Source organism: Oikopleura dioica, chromosome 1, assembly GCF_907165135.1.
Source record: "Oikopleura dioica chromosome 1, OKI2018_I68_1.0, whole genome shotgun sequence".
Taxonomy (NCBI): domain Eukaryota; kingdom Metazoa; phylum Chordata; class Appendicularia; order Copelata; family Oikopleuridae; genus Oikopleura; species Oikopleura dioica.
This window is the reverse complement of record NC_137291.1, coordinates 2,626,544-2,646,125: the sequence shown is the minus strand read 5'-3', so window position 1 is coordinate 2,646,125 and position 19,582 is coordinate 2,626,544. Positions and strand designations below refer to the sequence as shown.

The window sequence follows — 19,582 nt, the reverse complement described above, 5'->3', positions numbered from 1 at the left end:
TTTTTTCGAAAGAATATTTAAGTAAGTATTGACTGTGTAGGACAGAATATTGGAATAAAGAGTTTTGGATTTGATTAGAGACGGCCGGGCGGGTTCCCTTGAGAGGCCGATGGAGAGTGCTTGCGGGAAAAGATGAGGGACAGAAAAAGGAGGACCCTCGGACGCGCCTGCTTCATTGACAAAGCTGCTTTGTTTTTTTGCGGATTAATTATTCATGGGACTTGGCGGACTGATTTGTTTTATGCCACCGGAGTTGCCAAAAATCTTGATGGCCGTGAAAATAAAGCATTAGACAGGACACTTTTTGATTAATTTTATTAAATATTTGAAGAAAGTAAACCATTGAATGCCTAAATCAAACGGCAAATAGCTGTCAATCAAATCAGGGAAAAACAAAATATTGCTTTTCGGACGAAAAAAAGGATTGGAAATTAGAAAAATAAAAAGAAATGATAACAAAATTGTTGAAATCACGAGTTTGACAATCAAAGTCAAACCTGAAGATAATTGGATAAGATAAAGAAATTGATGTTGAGTTTACATGTAGTATTTGCGATTTCAAGAAAACTGCATTAGTTAGTTACTAATAGTAACGATGAAACACTCTTGGGCAAATAGTAAAAACGCGATCTTAGTCAAGCTCAGACTCGTTCATCTGGCCGGCAGACCCTCGCCGCAGATTCGTAGCTTGAGAAGAGACATCTTGAGAAGCAGTCGAGATTTCAACTGTCGGGTTTTCCTGATAGATTCCAAAGTTGAAGATTCGACGATTATCTTGTCGAGGAGTTTCCTGCCGAGGAACTTTGAGTTGAGCCAGTAGAAAAACAATCATTGCTCTTTGAGTTCGATTTTCATCAGTCAAATTGTTGTTTTGTTGCCGAAGGGTTTGCATAATTTCCGAGTTTGAAGTCCGATCATCTCGCTGAGAGGATCGCCGAGTTGAGTTTCTAGCAGGCCTTTGGTTGAAATAATTCCGGTTTGTTCGCATTCGCGTTTGTAGTCTTGGGTTGTAGTTGTTGAATTCATCATGAAAATCTTATAATATCAATAAATACTGCCTATTTATTAGTTATTCTTACCTGTTGAGCTGTCAGTCACTGGCGACTCCGACTCAGGAGTCAACCCATCATAAGTTCTCAAGTTTTTTGATGTCATTTCGAACAAGTACTCACATCGGAACTTAAAACTACATACTGACAGTGTTACATCTGTCATTTCCAAAAAATGGGTGAAGGGAAAATTAAGCAAATATTAATTATTAACATGTTATCTTTTCCCTTTTCTTCTATAAGATTTATGAAACTAAGAGAGATATCTTTCCTTTTTTTACAATCAAGAGTCGTTTCATTTCATAATTTCATATTCATATTTTTGTATTTAACATTGAAGAGTACTCATTCAGGACATGATTCGCTTTTGCCTTCGAGAGATGATGATTTGGCTTTTTCGATCCTCTTTGACTTCGCGTTGCCAAGGTTTTGCTCGATTTTGAGTTGTGCAAGGGCCACACTTGACGTCCGCTGATCAGTAATAATCCTGTCCATTTTTGACATCATCAACGACATCTTCTCTCGAAGAGCTTAAAACAAGCATTCAATAATTCGCTATTTCATCATTTTCACCTTGAAGTTCAAGATTTATCTCATCGTTTCCGGCTCGAATAGCTTTGACACTGTCATGCACCAAAAGATACCCCTTTGAATATTGCTCGATGACATCTGTTATGTCATATGGTCTCAGCGCTTCCTGAAAAAAATCAGGAACAAGTCATTTTCTAGGGCTTACTCTGAATTGTTTTCGAGCAACAAAAAACTTGACTTTTGTTATAAATCTGACTGCTTGAATTTTGGCTCCTTCAGATGCATTTTTAAAATATTCTCCAGAGTCACTGCTGAGAAAGCATTCGTCTTCTTGCCGGTTCTTGATTGAAGATAGGATTCCTGCAAAACCTACAATTGTCAAAGAATGTCACGTAAAAATCTCGAGAATCAAACCTTGAATAAAAGCCGATGGAGACCGTTCTTGTTGAATTTCTGGTTGAGTATGAACTAGATCATGATAAATTTCATTTTTCTTCTTTCTGAAGGAACCACGTCTAATTCAACAAATGAGAAAATTCAAATAGAATGCCCTCTTACTGGCTGCGTCTGCATCTTCTGAGCATACTCTGCTCAGCCGCGTGAATCTTCCAAAGCGTTTGAATCAACCTCGCCGCTGGAATTCTTCGTTTAACATTGTGCTTTACTCTGTGCTGCTCTTGAACTTTCAGAGCGAATCCAGTGCCGAGGATTCCAGCAGGTAGGGCGAAGAAGCATATTCCGATGATGGACAGGATGCTTGAGATGAATTTCGCGATGCCAGTTGATGGTACCTTATCGCCATAGCCGATGGTCGAAAAGGTTGATACGCCCCACCAGAGAGCATCGCCAAAAGTACCGAAGGGGTCAGTTCCGTTCTAAGAAAATTTGAAAGGTTGATCCTTATTGGCCAGCAATGAAAAAACGGGCCTCTTTTGATAAAATACCTGTTGATTTATTCCACTTTCGAGTCGATAAATCGCAAAAGACGAAAAAACCAAAGTCAGGGATCCAAGATACACCGCCGAGAGAAGCTCTTTCGCGTGAGTTAGAAAAACGCTTCTTAGCAACTTCCAGCTCGTTCCACAGCGATCCAGGCGGAAGACCCGGGCGATTTGGAGAAAACGGATTGATCGGAGAGTTGACGTCGCGGACAACGATCGAGATGATTCATTGTCGCGGCCAAGTGCGAGCATGGAGAAACCAACGATGATGACGACCAAGTCCAAGATTGAGAAGATTCGGCAGCAGTAGCGCAATCTTCCGCGCATTCCCCTTAATTTATTGGTGATCGCGCCATATAGTAAATTAGCAATTAATAAGGTCATTAGATCAAAAATAGACACCTCTTCTCCGGAGCGGAAGCATCCCATCCGCTCTTTTTTAATCAAAAAATGTGTTGCTGGGATAACGACGAATCAAGAGAATTTTTCGCCGCTGCAAAGAAAAAGTGGGATGACAACTTTCCAAATCTCATTGTTGAGCTCAAGAAAGCCTACGTCGCCCCGTTTCCTCAAGAGCGCGAAAAAGCGATTCGTGATGTGAAAGATTGGATTGTCCAAGACTGGCTCCTGCAAAATAATCCCGAACGGTTCAAGCGAGCGCTAGAAATTGGCGAATTCGACCACTTGGCGCAAATCATCGCACGAGAGCTGATTTCTAGAGCTTTTGCCTACTCCGATTCCGTTCTTTTTCACGGTGACCCAGTGCTGAAATGCGAGTCAAGCGTTGCGGAAAATGAGAAATTCTGGAAAACTGAGCTCGGATTGGAACTGATTGCCGAGGCGAAAAAGGGAGCAGAGAAGATTTTCGATGATGAAAAAATTTTGGGAGATGTGCTAGAAGAGTTCCGGTTCAAGACTTCACCATGTAAGTTATCTGAAAAATAAGGGTCTCATTTCGCTATTTTTAGTGAAATATGAGCGAGAATCAATCGAGAAAATCAAAAAGGGTGACAAAATCATTCGAACTCAAGTCGTCGTCAATATGGCCAACCAAATGGTCTGGGAGGTAGAAATTCTTTTTCCCTTTTCTTTTTCAAGTTGTACCCAGGCAAAATGGAGACAACAAGGAAGTCCCGACAACACCTCAAAATGGACTGACCCTGAACTTATCAAAGATTGGGCGGGAATGCCGGCTAAGGACCCGCAAGTTCTCATCGCTTTGATCACCCAAGCGACAGAGTATGCAACGGGTCACATGATCGATTGGGTCAAAGTGAGAACTAGAAAAATCCAGAAGCTCCTGAGAAAAAATGAAGCTGTTGACATCGAAATTGAACGCTTCAAAAATCAATTCCAGTAAGCACTTTGGTCATATGATTTTTTGAATATTTTTGAAGATTGGATTTTTTCGGAAGCTCGTTGAGTGATGCCGAAACCGCCAAAAAGGTAAGAAAATGCTTGAAATGATGACTCATCGTAATTTTAGCTCAATGGGTTCCTGGAGCAGCAGCTATTCCGATACCTCGAATGGAATTATAGAACTCTTAATCTTATCTGCATTTTGTAAATTTTGTTTCTTGTCATATCTTTTATAAAAAATGATGCTCGCTGAAATACTCTTTCTTCAATATTCTTACCTATATCGTGTTCTACAGCCCGAGCTCCAAACTCGCAGAATGTATTCCAAGAAAAACTGGACGATCATGATATTTTCAATGAAATTCAGCGCTTCTTCGAATCGTGGATCAGCATCCATCGTCGAGAATACCGTCAGACAAAGACAGGCAACCACCAAAATGAAGGAGAGGAAGTGGTAAAGGGTCGAGAACCGGCCGAGGGTTCCTTCGGAGGGACGGTCCAAAAAGTTGTGAATCACCTGCTGGTAGTATCGGTAAACGATTTCTTTGCGGCGGCAATTTCTTCTGTTTGCCTTTAAATTGATAAGTAAGTTGGCCAGGCCCTCCAATCTTATCCCTCCTTACCTCATATCCAAGCTCAATCGTATCCATCCTCCCAAGCTCCTTCAAACTTATCTGCCTCCTAACACTGCTCCCAAAGCTTATCTGTCTATTGATCTCTCTCCTGTTAATTTGGTCCTCTCGTTTTCTGATTTTCGAAAAGATATCTTCAGTGTCGCCCATTTCCTTTCATTTCAATGTTTTCCGAAAAATATTCTGACCTGCAATTTTTGCCAACAGAAGCGCGCCAATTACGGGGCAATTAACGAATGAAATTATAATTACGGCCTCATGATCCTGTTTTTGTTTTTGCCCCATTCTTGAACGAATTCGTAAAACCTTTCAATATCCTAAATAATTTATAAGTAAAAATCAATAATTGAAGATGTAAGAATTAATTTGAGTGCGTCTGAACTCATATAAGAATCAGTTTCGAACTCGAAATCATTAAATGATGAACTTTTCGTTTTTTCTTTTTTGCATTGGAGCTTCTTTTGGATCCCTGATTTCAGAACTTGAGATTTTTGAGAGGGAATTCCTCGAGTTCAAGCTATTTTTTGATGAGTGCTTTAGAGGTTTGAGACCTTTTTCATACAATTATCACCCTTTAAGATGGCCTCGAGGATGAAAATGAAACAAGAAAAATCGTCGAAAGTGGCGGATCTCTTTCAGAGATCTGCCGAAATGAAGCGATTGAAGAAATGGTGAAAAGTCATCTGAAAAGCGACTATCATCGTAATCTTGACCGATCAAATTATGGACCTGCATCAAGTTTCATTCTCTAATTGCTTGAATAAAAAAGTCTGTCTGTCATGGAATATGTGATTTTTGGGGGTGCAATGAAGAAATTAATGAGCTCCAAATTCACTTTTTCACCTTCACTCAAGAGTGAGGTGAAAAAGTGAGGTTTGGTGAAAACCAATTTTCGAAAAATTTAGGTGAGGTGAGATGAGGTAAAAATTTTCACCTTCACTCACCTTCACCTCAGTGAATCTTGGGTAAGTTGAATTTGGAACTCTGCACTTGAACTTCTGTTTCTGAAAATCTTGTCTATTCATCAATAGTTACATTCGATAATCGAAGACGTCAGAATTCATCAGAAGATAATACGTCTTTACTCGTAATTAGAATCAGTCTCAACAGTGTTGTCAACACCTAGAACAACATAAAAATGAAATTTTTCTTTTTTCTTCTTTTCATTGGAGTTTCCTTTGGAGCCCTGAATGCAGAATTGGAAAGGGAAATTCTTGAGTTCACGCTGCTTTTTGATGAGTGTTTCAGAGGTTTGACACTTTTTTATCTTAAAAATTCACCTCTTTAGATGCTCTTGCAAACGAAATCAGCATGAAGAAAATCTTCGAAAATGGCGGTTCTCTTACAACGATCTGTCGAAAGACCGCCATTGAAGGGCTAGTCGAAAGTCACCTAGAATCGAACTATCATCGAAATCTCGACCGATCGAATTATGGACCTGCATCAAGTTACATTCTCTAATAGCTTCAGATTGAATAAAACAGTATCTGTCTGTCACGGACTTTGTCGGTTTAGCATCTGGCGTTGAGATTTTGACTGCTATCGCGCGTGACAAAAATTCCTTTACTAATAAATTTGAAGAAAATATTTTTATTTTTTTTTGTTAATGGACATTATGAAAGAAATACGAAGCTGCGCATGCAAAGAACTTAGAATTGATATTTACAGAAAGGTACGTTTTTGATGATAAGAAGCTCAATTAAAATTATTTTTGATTCGAAACTAATTTTCGAACTTGTTTTTTTTTCAAAAATTAATGAGACTGGTACCTGGTATGTCCCTTGAGCAAATACTTGAATTCAATGATGTGCAAAAGTGTGTATAGTCATTAATATCAGTACAGTAGTAGAAGTAGTGTCAGTTGTTGATGCAACGATGCATGTTAAAATAAACCTCCTTGCGTTCGTGTTTCTTCGGGCGCGTTCGGGCGCACAGCGATTTCGGCCGTACAGCTGCTGATTTTTAAATTGACTCTGGCTACGTTCCCCGCCTTCTGAGTTTGACAGATTTTGAGAAAATCGACGGACCGATTCCAAAGTACAAGTCGATAAACCCAAGACGGTCCAAGAGAAACAGAAAGAAAGAGAAGGGAGAAAATAATAAGATACAAAGGGAGAAATGAACAGAGCAGAGAATGGAGGTTTTTGCTTATCTATTTTTAATTTGTAAGAAAATGTTAAATTCAAATGATTCTAGGCAAACTGCAGCTTCCTGATGAACTTCAAAAAACCTGTTGAGCAAAGTGAGCTAGCGAATATTTCAGGAAGGTGTTTAAGCCACTAACACAAACCCAGACATCTTTTTTAGCTCTAACCCTAACCCTAGCCCTAACCCTTACCCTGAATAACCGAAGTCTACCTCGTTGACTGTCTCCGACCCTTCTTGACTACCACCATAATTCTCATAAATAACAAATTAGAAAACACCTTCCAGACTCAAATAATGGGTCTGAATCTGACTGGGTGAATAAATTTGATACGAGATGGCAGGACTACTTCGTCGCCCTGATTATCGTGATTATTGTCAAGGAATACGCAATATAGATTGATTCTCCTTATATAAAAAAATGATCCCATAATGGGATGCATCATGCAAATCCTTATAAAAAGCGATTGTTGGATTGATTGGGCACAGTCTTCAGTTATTCCTCCTCAATAACAACAAAAGCTGGACATCATCGATGGTCAGGATAAATTCGATTTTCGCGATTTCGTATCTTGTCATTACTGTTCCAATCGACGCTTTTGTACTTGTCTCTCCTTCTTGGAGTCAAGGATCATTGGTAAGAACTTCTCAAATTCGAGGCCCCAAAAACGATGCTCAGCATTAATTTCTTATTTATTCAGATCTGTAAAATTGGAATGACCTGGATTTATGTCTGTTCTGGAGTTTCTATCTTTTCGAATCTTGCAATGGTCATAGGTATTGACTGTTAACAGCATTATTATTCAAATTTATTTACGAAAAGATCGGTCAATTGGCATCATCAGTCCGCTAAAACGCGAAACACTGACCAGTTTCTCATGCTATAAAAAGACGGGTCATTCACTATAAAATGAGCTTCAACAGCATTCTGCTTTAGATTGATTTAATTGACCCTGGATAAGATATGATCCGCTTTGTCGTGATTTCGTTGCCAGTGCTAATGGCCTCGCCCATTGGCTTCTGGTACGACGACATCTGTGGAATGTGCATGCCAGGAAATGATCCAAGACGTCATTTTTAGACGCTTTTTCCTGGTCAATCACCGTTAATAAGGATAAGTCGATCCAGTTTGACCGTTTTGACTCGAAAAAGCCCTCCAAATTTCCGAAATGCCCTCGATCTTGATCATTTTCAGCCTCTTCCTACCACAAAATCCAGCAAAACTACAAATTCCTCCTCTTTTGCTGCTTGTACTTGATCCCTTCTTTATGCTCTTTACTGGCGCTTGTGGTGATAAAAATATCATCGAACGATTTCAAGGTCAAAAAGAAAAAGGGAAACAAAAGCACGTCTAAAAATCTGATTCAACGAAATGTTTCTCGACGGCACATGTAAATTTCTCTTGAAAACAAAAAGTCAAATAATTCTAGAGGTCGTTCGGAAAAATCAGGTTCTTCGTTGATGACGATGCTTTATCGCTACAACATGTCCGACTGTATATTGTTCACAATTGGCTGGTTCCCAACTTATTTGATTGATATTTCAAGATCCTTTGCGACGAATTGGTTTCTTGAGCACGTGATCATTAGTTGGCTTCTTTACGCTGCTAGGGTTATGGCTGTTTCGTATTTCTCCTTGACTCCAATCGCATATTTTCACCATTTCAGATTATACTCCAAGGTAACTTTGATGATTTCTAGTTCAATTAACAAATGCCAATCAGTTTCGAACCCGCCAATCCACAGTCAATCACTCGCAACCGTACTCGACTCATTGGGGCGGGCAAAAGAGCATCGACTCGAAAATGGAAGCTGACAACGTTTTCATCAAGCAAATAACCGTGGTGAACTTTCCGACGTCAATCGAAACTTCTATCACTCTGAAATCTCCGAGAGTGAACAAGAGGGAATTTCAGGCGAAATCAAACTTCTGCAAAGAAAATGAAAATTCTGTTTCTTATTCTTGTGATACCGATAATTAATACAGAGAAAATTCATACGGTGTTATATTTTGAACTCAGATTTGATCAAAAAATTAACAAGAAAATATGCTTGCCAGAGAAAATTGAATATTGATGTGGTAATGTTTTAATTTCTAGGTCAGCGGTCAACGGTTTCGAAGTCTGAAAAACGATAGAATTATTGCATAACTGTCTAGATTCAAGGCGAATGTCTACTAGATTGTTTTTTGGAAAGGATAAGAAAACAATCGGATCGATCGCCAGTGTACGCGTCGAGGCGAACGAGGTCTTATAGACTGAAACTCAAGAAATACTTAGTTCGCACAATACGGACACCCTATTTAATTGTCTGATATCCTTATTGTGACGCCTCTTTTTTGCCCCTAAGAGAAAGTTCAATTTTTCTCAGCAGCTTTTCTCCCATAATTTTGAAAAGAAAAATCGTTTTTTTTTTCGAAAAGGCTTCATATTTATAATTAATTTTAATTCTAGCTTAGCATTTTTACTTTAAACTTGACTTGCAGTAAAAGATTTCAGCTTCTTTATTATTAACGATAGTTTCTAAATTAAGGGTGTCCATATGATATGGATCATATCGCTTATTATTTAGTCACTGCCTAAATCGCTGTTGACGACCTTAAAAATGTCAGGTTTCCACAGAAATAACGTTATTTCGCGCAGTTCTAGCGTCAAAATAATGACTCATTTGGTGCTCATTTAACACGAGTTACTTGAATTCACTACGATGTCATTCAAGTTGAGCTCTTTTCAAAATCGCCGAGGCTCAATTTTAACAACTCCGCGGAAAGAAGTTACGTAACTAGTCCAAGCGCCCCTCTGGCGATTCAAAAGTTCAAGCTCGTTCGAATTTTATCTTTTTTTCGCCTTTTATTTCAAGAAATTTGAAAGTTTTAAAAGTTCAAACGGCCCTTTTCGACTCAAAACATCATTTTGACCTTTTGTTGGGCCGAAAAGGGGGTCAAATCGAGGCAGATTCGAGTCGAAATTGAACGGTAGAAAAAATAGACAGCAAAAATATAGACAGCCAGAAAGGAGAGCAGCCCGTCCCGATGATATTCAAAGGCCCCAGACCTTTTCAAACAAGCACTTCATTTCACAAATTTGAACTTTTTCAAGAAAATCGAAAAATTTAAAATCCGAAAAATCGAAAAAACGGTGAAAAAATGGAAAATGAAAGGTATGAAAAAAGTGGGACAAAGAGAAAGAGAAAAGAAAAGAGTTCATTTTTGAACTCGTAACTTTTTCAAGTTATTTCAAGTCATTTTATTGACAAAAATGTTCATAATCAGATCGTGCTTCTTCAAGAAATTAAAAATTTAGGGTTAGACGCAGGAATCCGAGATTTTCATGGAAAGAGATTTCTTTTGATGTTCAGCCGTGTTTTTATCAATAAATTTCAACTAAATTTCGGAGAAAAATCTACTAAAGAATCGTCATTTTCGATATTTTTACCCTTAAATTTTTCAATCTTTCAAAGTCATTTGTAAATAAGCAATAAGTTATTCTTGTGAACCCGAAATAAAAAATTATCGATGTCTTCCAAAGTTCATACCGCCGTTTCATTTCGAGTGTGTGCACATGGGGGAGGGCGCTCGGGCGCAAGGCCCAGGAGAAATTTCGCTTTTGGACTTTTCCAACTCTCGCCCAGGGCGGAAAGTGGCTCCGGCGTCGGGCGCTAATCCCTTCAAAGAATCCCCCGGTCACATTTCACAGCTGAATAATTACCCAAAAATTTGTTTCCTGAGAATTAAATAATTACAGAAAATAATTTGTGGAATCGTTCTTTCCATAAAACAACCAATATTTTAATACCAATCATCGTGTAATTTCGATAATTTTTTACGAGCGATGAGAATCAAAAATTGTTTCGAATGCAAAGCGGCGGGCGCCTGGATTTTCTAGACGTTGTTATTGAAAATTTTTCTAGATGGGCCGGCTTTATGTTTTGAAAAATCATTCGCTTCTGAGACTTCCCTTGACAACCCAGAGACATTTTTCTGTAAAATTCTTTTTATTTTTATTCGAAACAGTTAGATTAGAATAAGCAGTAAAATGGAGACACAGAGGAGCAAGGAAACAGCAGGGGCAGAGATTTTTCGCCAGATTTCGAACTCTGCTTTATTCCTTGAATAATTTTTAACAGTTTTAATTTATTTTCCTTACCTGAAGACGGCGGCTAGCTGGGCTCGGCAACTTGTGTTGAAAACCTGAGTCAGGTTCTGAAGAGCTAAAATGAAAAGCCGCTACGCGGCTTTTTTGAAATCGAAGCCGAAGAGAACGCGGATGGGGGAAAAAGTCGATTTTTGAAAAAAAAGTTGAAAGCCGCAGCGCGGCTTTTTCAAGGGACAAAAAAAAACTGCCATAAAAAACCCCGGAGGGAAAAGACGCTGCGGCAGTATCGCAGAGAATTTTTTTTAAATAAGAGGACCAGGGGCGAAAAAATTAAAAGCCGCGCCGCGGCTTCTTTTTAAAGGGGCGAAAAAAAACTGCAATAAAAAACCCCTGGAAAAGACGCTGCGGCAGTATCGCAGAGCCTTTTTTTAAAAAGCGGGCCAATGACCAGTAAAATTAAAAGCCTCGCCGCGGCTTTTTTTTTAAAGGGGCAAAATATGGGCGGCGGTAGAAAAAATCTTTTTACAGACTAGGTCGATTTTTTTTTCTAAAATCTGATTTGTCTAAAATTTTTCCAAAATAAAAGCCGCACCGCGGCTTTTTACTTTTGCTGACTTCCATAGGCGCCTCGATTAAGAGGAGTTCCCTCACGAAAATGGCCATCACCGCGGATGATATCCTCACACCGCCGCTCAAAACCGGCGCAGACTCTATCAATCTGCTCCTGTGGAATTTCATTCCACGCCTGAGCAAGAATCGTTTTAGCTTCTTCTAGGCTTTTAAAATATCCTTGAGATCCAAGAATCATTTTTGCTTTTCGCTTAAGTGTATTCCAAATTGAATAATCCATAGGATTAATATCTGGACTTGAAGCTGGCCACACTGTCGCTGCTTTTTCCGCCAAGTCTGGTCGTTTTTTATAAGCTTTTGTTTTCGTGATACAATTTTCAAGGCCGATCTTATCATCAATAAAATCCAGAGTTGATGAAGCCGTGTGTGATGGGGCCCCGTCTTGAGCGTAAAATTTTCCGTCTAATTTGTTATTTTTAATCATTCCTTTAGCCTCTAAATCTCGAAAAAAGGGCTCCAAAACGATGTTTTTGTATTCCGTTGACCCACATGTAAGGCTTTTGTAAATTGTTTTTTCAACGCCCTTTAATGTTCTTTTCGATTCTTCTAAGAAAAAAATTAATTCTGATTTATAATTTATCGACACCGCCGCCCAGACCATTATTGTTGCAGAGCGCTTTACTTTAAACTCGCTAGGAGCTAATATTTCGCCCTTCTGACGCCAGGCTTTGAAATTTTGATCATTAGTGCAATTTAACATAACGCTACATTCATCAGAATGGATTATTTTATCATGAAAATTTCTGTCTTTTGAGTATTTTTCCCGGACCCAGTGGGCGAAATTTAAACGTTCAACTCGAGTTGACTCCGGTACGCATGGCTTGACAGGCTCAAGATTGCCGCATGTCCATTTGCTCTGAAGGAGGATTCGATAAACTTTATTGTATAGAGAAGTGTCATCATAATCAACTCCCTGTCTCGAAAGGGCTAATTTAAGGCTAGAACTTTGCCTGTAACTTGTCGCTCTTTGCGCAATGAGATCGTTTTCGACATTTGTTACGAGTTCTAAAAGCGATGGGTCATCTGGGATAGCTCGCTCTAGCTTGGTTTTTTTGTTAAAAACAGATTCGAGTTTTGGTCTATCCCTTTTTGAAAGCCACCAGATTTGCCTGTTAGAGCTTCGGATAACGAAACAATGATCTTTAACTTGCCCAGAAAACATTTCATGCTTTCTGTAAAGTAAGCGTAACTTTTTATTAGCATGTTCTTCAAACATGGCTGGTCCATACTTTTTATATTTATCTAAATTATCGAAGAGGGCTTCTCTTTGAATTTGACCCATTTCGGTCGTGTGCAGCTCGGCAAAATCGGCTCGGGTGTTTAATTGTGGGAGAGGTGGAATTTCAAAAGGGTCTAGCGCGTCTGCTCTTGCTTGTAATTTTGGATCGAGCCAGAAATACTCTTCTTCTGAATCTGGTGGAAGTTCAGCTACTGTTTGATTTAATTCTTGGGCATTGACTGTTTCGTCAAGCAAAAGTGCCTCTGCTTTTCTTTTCTTGGAGGCTCTAGCTTCAAACGCGTTTTTTCCCTGAGCGATGATTTCTCTCGCTTCAGAGCCACGATTTTCAAGCGAACAAGAAACAACGGTTAAAGAGAGAATTCGGTCTTCATAACCGTCGATTTCGACGGCTTCTTTCATTAGTTTATGAATTTTATCTAATTTTCTTTTATAATTCTGTCTGGCATTCGCAGAAATTTTAGTTCCTCCTTTCATCTTTGGTTTTCCTTTCCTGATTGTCTTCTAAAACTTACTCATGGAGGAATCTCGTCGAGCAGCATCTTCTTCTCAACTCTCTTTATTTTCTTTGAGCTCTCTTTTTAGGTTAAAATTCCAAATTAACTTTTAAAAATTACAGTTTTTTGACTTCCGGACAAGAATGGACTTCTCGTGGAGTATTTATGTGCAAGGAAACCACCAAGGTTCGATCCATAGCTGTTTATCTTGATAAAATTAGCTATTTCCGGACGGTTTTAGCTACATTCGCGGCGGGAGATCATGCCCCAGTTTTACTCCAAAAGATCGATATCAAGTTTTTGGTACCATAAGAATGCTGGAATCACGCTGATTAATATGATGGTATTTTTACTTTCAAAATATTCATAAAATAAGATTTTATGCTGGAGTTAAATCACGATCCGTGAAAGAGGGATTAACATTGCCGCCGGATGAAAAGGCTCGAGGTACGCGCTCGTGGCCTGGGAACTTGTGCAACGCCGACGCCGTCGATTTTCTGAGGTGACGCGGAAAGTTAAAAGAGGTGCAAGAAAAAAGAGTTCACTTTTTTCGTGACAGAAAAGGCTTGATTTTTGTCACCAAAAAGAGAGTGCACACACTCAAAATGAAACGGCGGTATATTCTTTGAAAAAAGCACGAAAAACAGCCAAATCGATTTCGTTCGCGGTAAAGATCATCCAAGGTCGCGGAATAAATCGTCACCCGGGCCAAAAAATAGACACGAGGTGACCTGGGCATTATTTGTTGACCCAGATACGCTGAAAAAAGGAGACACGATGTCGTCAGCGAATTATCGATCCAGTAGCATTCTGATGTAATCCAAATTTATTCAAAAAAATTCTTTATGAAAAATTTTTTTATGAAAAAGGAAATCAAAAAGAGTTTTTAGTGCAACGACAAAAAATCATGTGAAAATCCAAGAATCGGAAATCCCCGATTCCGAATGGAAAATGTGTCGAGTTTGCGGCGACAAAGCAACTGGATACCACTTCAATGCAATGACTTGCGAAGGATGCAAGGGATTCTTCCGGCGATCGGTCAAAGGAGGCAAGCGGTTCGCTTGTGCTTTTGCGAAAAACTGCGAAATCAGCAGGGTCAATCGACGATCCTGCTCGTACTGTCGCTGGGAAAAGTGTCTCGCAGTTGGCATGAAGCGAGAATGCATCATGAGCGACAACGAAATCAAGGAAAAACGAAAAGTGATCGAGAAGAATAAACTTCGACGGGCAGTGCTTAGCCAGCCAGCGCTAGAAAAGGACGAATTGGATTTGGTCAGCTCAGTTGTTGGAGCTTACTTGGATGCATTCGTCCATTTACCCGTTTTGCCGCATAAATTTCGAATCATCAGGAGACAGCAAAGCCTTGAAAAATTCCCATGGGTAAGTTTTTTCTTCTGTTCTCATTAGGGAAAATTTTAGGCTTCCGATTGTCTGATAGAAGACAACTCGATGAACCAAATCCTTTTCCGTCTCCTGCCTACTCCTCCAAAGCACCGGTCGGTCATCAAAATCGCCACGAATAATGGAAGAATTGCTGATGCTAGAATCTCTTTAGTGGACGAAGAAATCGGCTCCCGTAAGAGATAGATTCGTATCTTCAAAATTATTGAAATTTTCAAGTTCTCAATTCGCAATATAATGGATTGAAAAGCGCGCTTCTCGAGGATTATTTGCAAATAATCGACTTCTCGGTAAGGAATTTTTTCAGTTCTTGAGGTTTAATTTTGTCTGCTAGACACGAATTCAAAGCTTGGAAAAAGTACACCAAGTCGATCAGCATATTCTTCTACGAGGCTGTCTTCTCGAGATTTTTATTCTCAAGGTTTGCCGCCGTTTTTTTAAGAAATAATGTTCGTTTTTAGATGAATACGAGATTCAATGCAGCAGATGAGTCGTTTTTGTTCATGGACAAAAAATTCAAGCTCAAGGCAGATTATATCTTGACGCCTGTAAGTTGAAAAGCAGCCGATTAGGGGGCTGTTTATATTTTTAAATTCAGGAGATCATCGACAGCTACCTCAATTTACACCAGAAACTTTTTCGACTTCAACTTCGAAAGGAAGAAACCGCGCTTTTATTCGCTCTCTGGTAAGAATTTTCAACAGTTTTCTTCCTCTAGCTTCTTTTTAGCTTATTTTCCGATGACAGGCGAGATCTTGTCGAGTCCGAAACAGTCGAAGAAATTCAACATCAACTAGCAGTTGCTTTTGAAAACTTTTTCAAATGCAAGAAAAACGCAAGAATTCGCTCTCAACTCATTCCGGTAATTTCTTTTTTTCCGACAATTTGATTATTTTTCGTTAGACTTTGATTTCCGTCATCACGAATTTGCGCCAACTAAAGATTCGACTACTCCATCAAAGCTTCAAACTCGACCAAGAGAATTCAAGCAACAGTGATTCATCTCTATCCGGAAGTATCGCCTCCTCGCCCTGATGAAAATGGTCGCTAGAATATTTAATAACTTACTGCTGACCTAACTGCCATAAAAAAACTACATGTTCTCATACGTAAACAAATACTTCTTGTTTTCTTTTTCCAAGCACCAATTCTTTGTATTCATAAATTTGATTATAAATAAACTTTTTCCCTTCGATTCACTTTCATCCCAAAAATTTGCAAGAAACGCCGACTCAGGTTTTCTACACAGGGTCTTGAACACAGATGCAAGCTTCTCCAAGGGTGGCTCAAAGACGAAGTACCGTATTCCAGTTCGCGCTTGCTTAATTTCCCTGCTAGTTATTAAATATAAATCGCTACAAGTACATTCTAAACGCTTTCAAACAAGCACTCGAATGCGGAAAACAGGAATCAGGGGACTATATAAGCCGCCTGGAAGCTAAAGTTTTCAAAGAACACGAATCGAAGATTATGAGAGGTCTTTTCCTGTTTTCGACGATACAAGTTGTAGTGGTTGCAAACTATCTTCCTCTCCCTCCGCCGACATCAGCGGAAATGGCGATGGATGAAATGATACTGGAAGAGATGAGTAGGGATGAGCAGGGAAATCTGCTTGAAACTGATCCAACGAAGTATTACCAGGTAAAGCTAGAGCTATGTTAAACTACATGGCCCATGTAACATGGCCCATGTTACATGGGAATATCGGAGTCTACTAGATAATAATCGTTTTTTTCTTAAAGATGCTTGGTGGATTCTTTGGAGTCTGAAGTTACTCGTTTATGATGAGAAATCTCCCAACTGTTCATCAAACTAAAACTGTGTTCACGAACTAATGAATTGAATAAACATGATTTTCAAAATACTTCTTTTTTGTTCTGCTTCTGTTAACGCAGACTGGCGAGAAAACTTTAAAGAATTCGGCGACTGGGTTCTTCGCCGCGCGGAAACCCTACCAGCCGCTTGTCAAACCATGAACGACGAGTTTTTTCCCGCTTTCTTGGCTGACGCAAAGAATAAAGCGTATTTCTGCCTGGCTTTTGAAGGAAAAGAGAGTGATGAGCAGATGAATTCCGTCGGCGAAGTGTTCAGAGCCCTGTATTGTCAGGATTCAGCGGATTTGGGGTATCCTTGCTCGCCGGATTCAAGCTTGATTTTGGCGAAAGCGGTATCGGTTTTGCCTGATCGGGTTATGTACGGAATCGAGGTGAGAAAATATTCAACAATTTTCTTTAACAAAAAAAGGTCTCACTTGGAATCAGCACAAGAAGAAGGCCAAAGTTCATTCATACAAAGTGGAATATTTCTCATTCTGATCCCGAATTCGATTTCACCCCAAGATCAGAGGAAGTCGACATCGCCCGGTTAACGAAAAACGTAGCTTGTGGCAAGGCAGACCTTTTGAGAGACGCTTGGGTTGGCGATTTAGGCACACAAATGGCTAGTAAAGGAGGGTAAGGAACAATTAGATAAGACGGAAAGTAACTTTGCGAAGGTCAGAAAATGTGCATATTGCTATCACCTGGTGCGATGAAAGGAGCGTTTTGTTTCCTTGATTTCTTGAAATAGATTTGTTTTACAAAACATCTAAAAAGGTTCATGACGGATTCTCCCGAACAAATTTTCAACCGTGTTGGATTCACTATCTACACTTCTCCTGACAACGAAGCTGACGCTCTTGATCTGAAGGTACTCCCTCTTAACTTTAGAGTCTAAAGGTTTTTCCTTGTTCATCTGCAACTTTCAGTACTTCTATCACTGGGACAGGGACAACTTGCGATCGAGACAGGTGAATTCATGGAAGCCCTTTTTGTTTTCCCAATGCTGCTCGACTTTCGTCATCGCGCCATGATTTGTTCATTTGAGCTCTTTATTTTAATAAAAGTTAAGAATAACTGTACAAAGAAATTAGATTTTCTTCCTGAGTTTCGTCCCAAGCCGCGTTTAACTTCTTGAGCTGCGATTTCGCTAGAAAAAGTGATGATGAAAGAGAAGAAAAATGATTCTCCTACGTAGTCGATGAATATTAACGGCTCTGATAAATCCATCCTGGTCCTTGACAGTGTCGAATTGGTAGCGAGTGTTTTTAGTTCGAACAAGTTGCTCTTCGTTAACATCGGCCAAGTCGAATTCTATCACTTTTTGCTCTTCAATAGGGACGTCAAGGGGATGAATACAGCTTTCTCCGTTTTTGTCTGACACAATTTTGCCTGAAAACAACATTTGTGTCGGGTTCAGTCCATAAAAGTTGTCTATTTACCTAACCGGCCACTAGCTTCTTTTGAGAAGACTTCGCCAACTTGAGCGAACATTTCAGAGTTATTGACGTTCACTTCTGCCCAAATGGAGCCCTGGAATCCGTAGCTCTCCCGAGTATCTTTTGTTGATGAAGTCTTGGTCAAATCAATCTTTGCTTCCTGAAGTTCTCCATCAACGACTCGAGCGAGAACATAATTCGAGCTTATTCTCGTCCTAAGAAGCTGTTTTGAAGCACGAGCCAGCATTCTATAGAAAGGTTGACGTCAAAGAGAAGTTTGATAGGGATATCGAGGGATCAGGGCAAAACAATATCTGTAATAAAAGCTTTCGTTGATTTTCGTGTCTTCACGAGGTCGAATTTTACTTTCGCTCCTGCCAGGCTTTCTACTTCTTCTGGGCGGAGATACAGCGGGACATCTTGCTACACACATGGTAAGCACTTGAGAAACGATTACTTTTCTTACCATGAAGAAAACTGTATCATCGTGTTCATCATTTTCTACTTTTATCAAGCCAGGTCCTTGTGTCGGCGTTTCAATAATTGTTCCCATTACATCTTCCGCCAAAATTGGAAAGGTCTTCCCAAGTAGCCAGGCTTCTCCCTCTCCTTCGAGCTCAACTAGAAACAAGGTTAACACGATTCCTTGCAGTCAGAGGCTCTGACTCAGAGCTCCTACTTTCTGTGTACAAAACCTGAGTCAGGGTCTTGAAAGAGCGCCATGCACCTTTTATTAAAATGTCCTGATTCAGGTTTTGTACACATGAAACCGAGCAAAGATACAGAGAAAACTGTACCTGGGAAATTAAGAGACAAATGAGGAACATTCGGCAATTTTGCTTCGACAATTTCGCCGTTTTTCAGCTCGCCGAGGATGAACGAAGAGCTTCTCCTCGTCAAAAATCTGGTTGCTCGCAATATGCTCATTCTACAAACAGCTTTCCTTCAGCACTAGGTTCAACAAAATCGCCCGAAACCAAGATCGGGTTTTATCGGGTTTTTTAGGAGGTCGGGTTTTGTTGGATCGGGTTTTGTTGGATTTTATCGGGTTTTTGTCGGGTCCGAAATCGGGTTTTTATCGGGTTTTTGTTGGATTTTTGTCGGGTTTCCTACAAGCAAAAATAAAAAAAAATCAAGTCAAAAGAAGGTCAATAACTTATCTTGAGCAGATTTTTTCAGCAATTTTCGAGGATCATTAATAATATTATTTAGAATGTGCATTTTCCCATTGTGCATCTCCTTATACAATAAAAACGCCTCGTCTAAAACCGTATTATTAGTAATACGGTAGAATATAGAATAAATAATCCAAACCCTCTTTATATGTTTAGAAAGCTTGGACCTTGCTGAGTTGCAGTTTAGGGGGTTAGGCCTTGCCGAGGTCACATGACTTTAAATAACCCATGGGGTTGAAAATAGTGGGCGTTAACCTAAAAGACTGTTCTGCTAAGGCCTTCAAGCTCAGGCGTTCTCTGAAATTCTGCCCTCGAAATGGATCGCTGATTGCCAGGGACCTCGCTGAATTTCATTCTCTCAATCGCCAGAAGATTATCTTTGGTAAGATTAATGTAAATGTCCTCTAGAGCTCGTTCTATGCCTTTATTCGGTTTTGGAGGCAGTACTCATCTATTTCGAGTGCTTTTTGAGTAAAAAAGGGCAAGGGAGGCTATTTAGACCGACTGTGATTGGCTGAAAAGGCAAGAAAAACCCGACGAAATTCCGACAAAATCCGACAAAAACCCGATCCTACGTCGGGTTGTTTGAAATTTTCAGGATCGGGTTTTGTAGGGTGAAAAAAAACCCGACAAAAC

General features: G+C 39.6%; 5 protein-coding genes across 5 annotated transcripts; 3 read left to right on the top strand and 2 right to left on the bottom strand.

The window, feature by feature from the left end:
• Positions 1–593: 593 nt before the first annotated feature.
• Positions 594–1,179, bottom strand: LOC145710939 (uncharacterized). The gene is made up of 2 exons (XM_081788651.1): positions 1,080–1,179; positions 594–1,035 (listed from the first exon to the last, which is right to left on the bottom strand). Exons 1-2 carry the CDS (start codon positions 1,153–1,155, stop codon positions 632–634), a joined length of 480 nt encoding a protein of 159 aa, XP_081644777.1. The 5' UTR covers positions 1,156–1,179; the 3' UTR covers positions 594–631.
• Positions 1,180–2,971: 1,792 nt separating this feature from the next.
• LOC145710855 (uncharacterized) lies at positions 2,972–4,101 on the top strand. Its single transcript, XM_081788562.1, has 5 exons — positions 2,972–3,446; positions 3,490–3,587; positions 3,630–3,877; positions 3,919–3,967; positions 4,008–4,101. Exons 1-5 carry the CDS (start codon positions 2,972–2,974, stop codon positions 4,086–4,088), a joined length of 951 nt encoding a protein of 316 aa, XP_081644688.1. The 3' UTR covers positions 4,089–4,101.
• A 5,376-nt stretch (positions 4,102–9,477) lies between these two features.
• On the top strand, positions 9,478–15,710 carry LOC145704429 (nuclear receptor subfamily 1 group I member 3-like). Its single transcript, XM_081781889.1, has 9 exons — positions 9,478–9,815; positions 14,005–14,494; positions 14,534–14,690; positions 14,735–14,805; positions 14,850–14,936; positions 14,977–15,063; positions 15,114–15,202; positions 15,245–15,377; positions 15,419–15,710. The coding sequence occupies exons 1-9, from the start codon at positions 9,802–9,804 to the stop codon at positions 15,548–15,550; spliced, it is 1,260 nt and encodes a 419-aa protein (XP_081638015.1). The 5' UTR covers positions 9,478–9,801; the 3' UTR covers positions 15,551–15,710.
• A 667-nt stretch (positions 15,711–16,377) lies between these two features.
• LOC145697670 (uncharacterized) lies at positions 16,378–17,404 on the top strand. Its single transcript, XM_081774888.1, has 4 exons — positions 16,378–16,721; positions 16,760–16,968; positions 17,010–17,203; positions 17,262–17,404. The coding sequence occupies exons 1-3, from the start codon at positions 16,488–16,490 to the stop codon at positions 17,068–17,070; spliced, it is 504 nt and encodes a 167-aa protein (XP_081631014.1). The 5' UTR covers positions 16,378–16,487; the 3' UTR covers positions 17,071–17,203; positions 17,262–17,404.
• Positions 17,342–18,719, bottom strand: LOC145697659 (uncharacterized). The gene is made up of 5 exons (XM_081774879.1): positions 18,569–18,719; positions 18,238–18,392; positions 17,775–18,194; positions 17,527–17,724; positions 17,342–17,482 (listed from the first exon to the last, which is right to left on the bottom strand). Exons 3-5 carry the CDS (start codon positions 18,016–18,018, stop codon positions 17,400–17,402), a joined length of 525 nt encoding a protein of 174 aa, XP_081631005.1. The 5' UTR covers positions 18,019–18,194; positions 18,238–18,392; positions 18,569–18,719; the 3' UTR covers positions 17,342–17,399.
• Between the last annotated feature and the right edge of the window lie 863 nt (positions 18,720–19,582).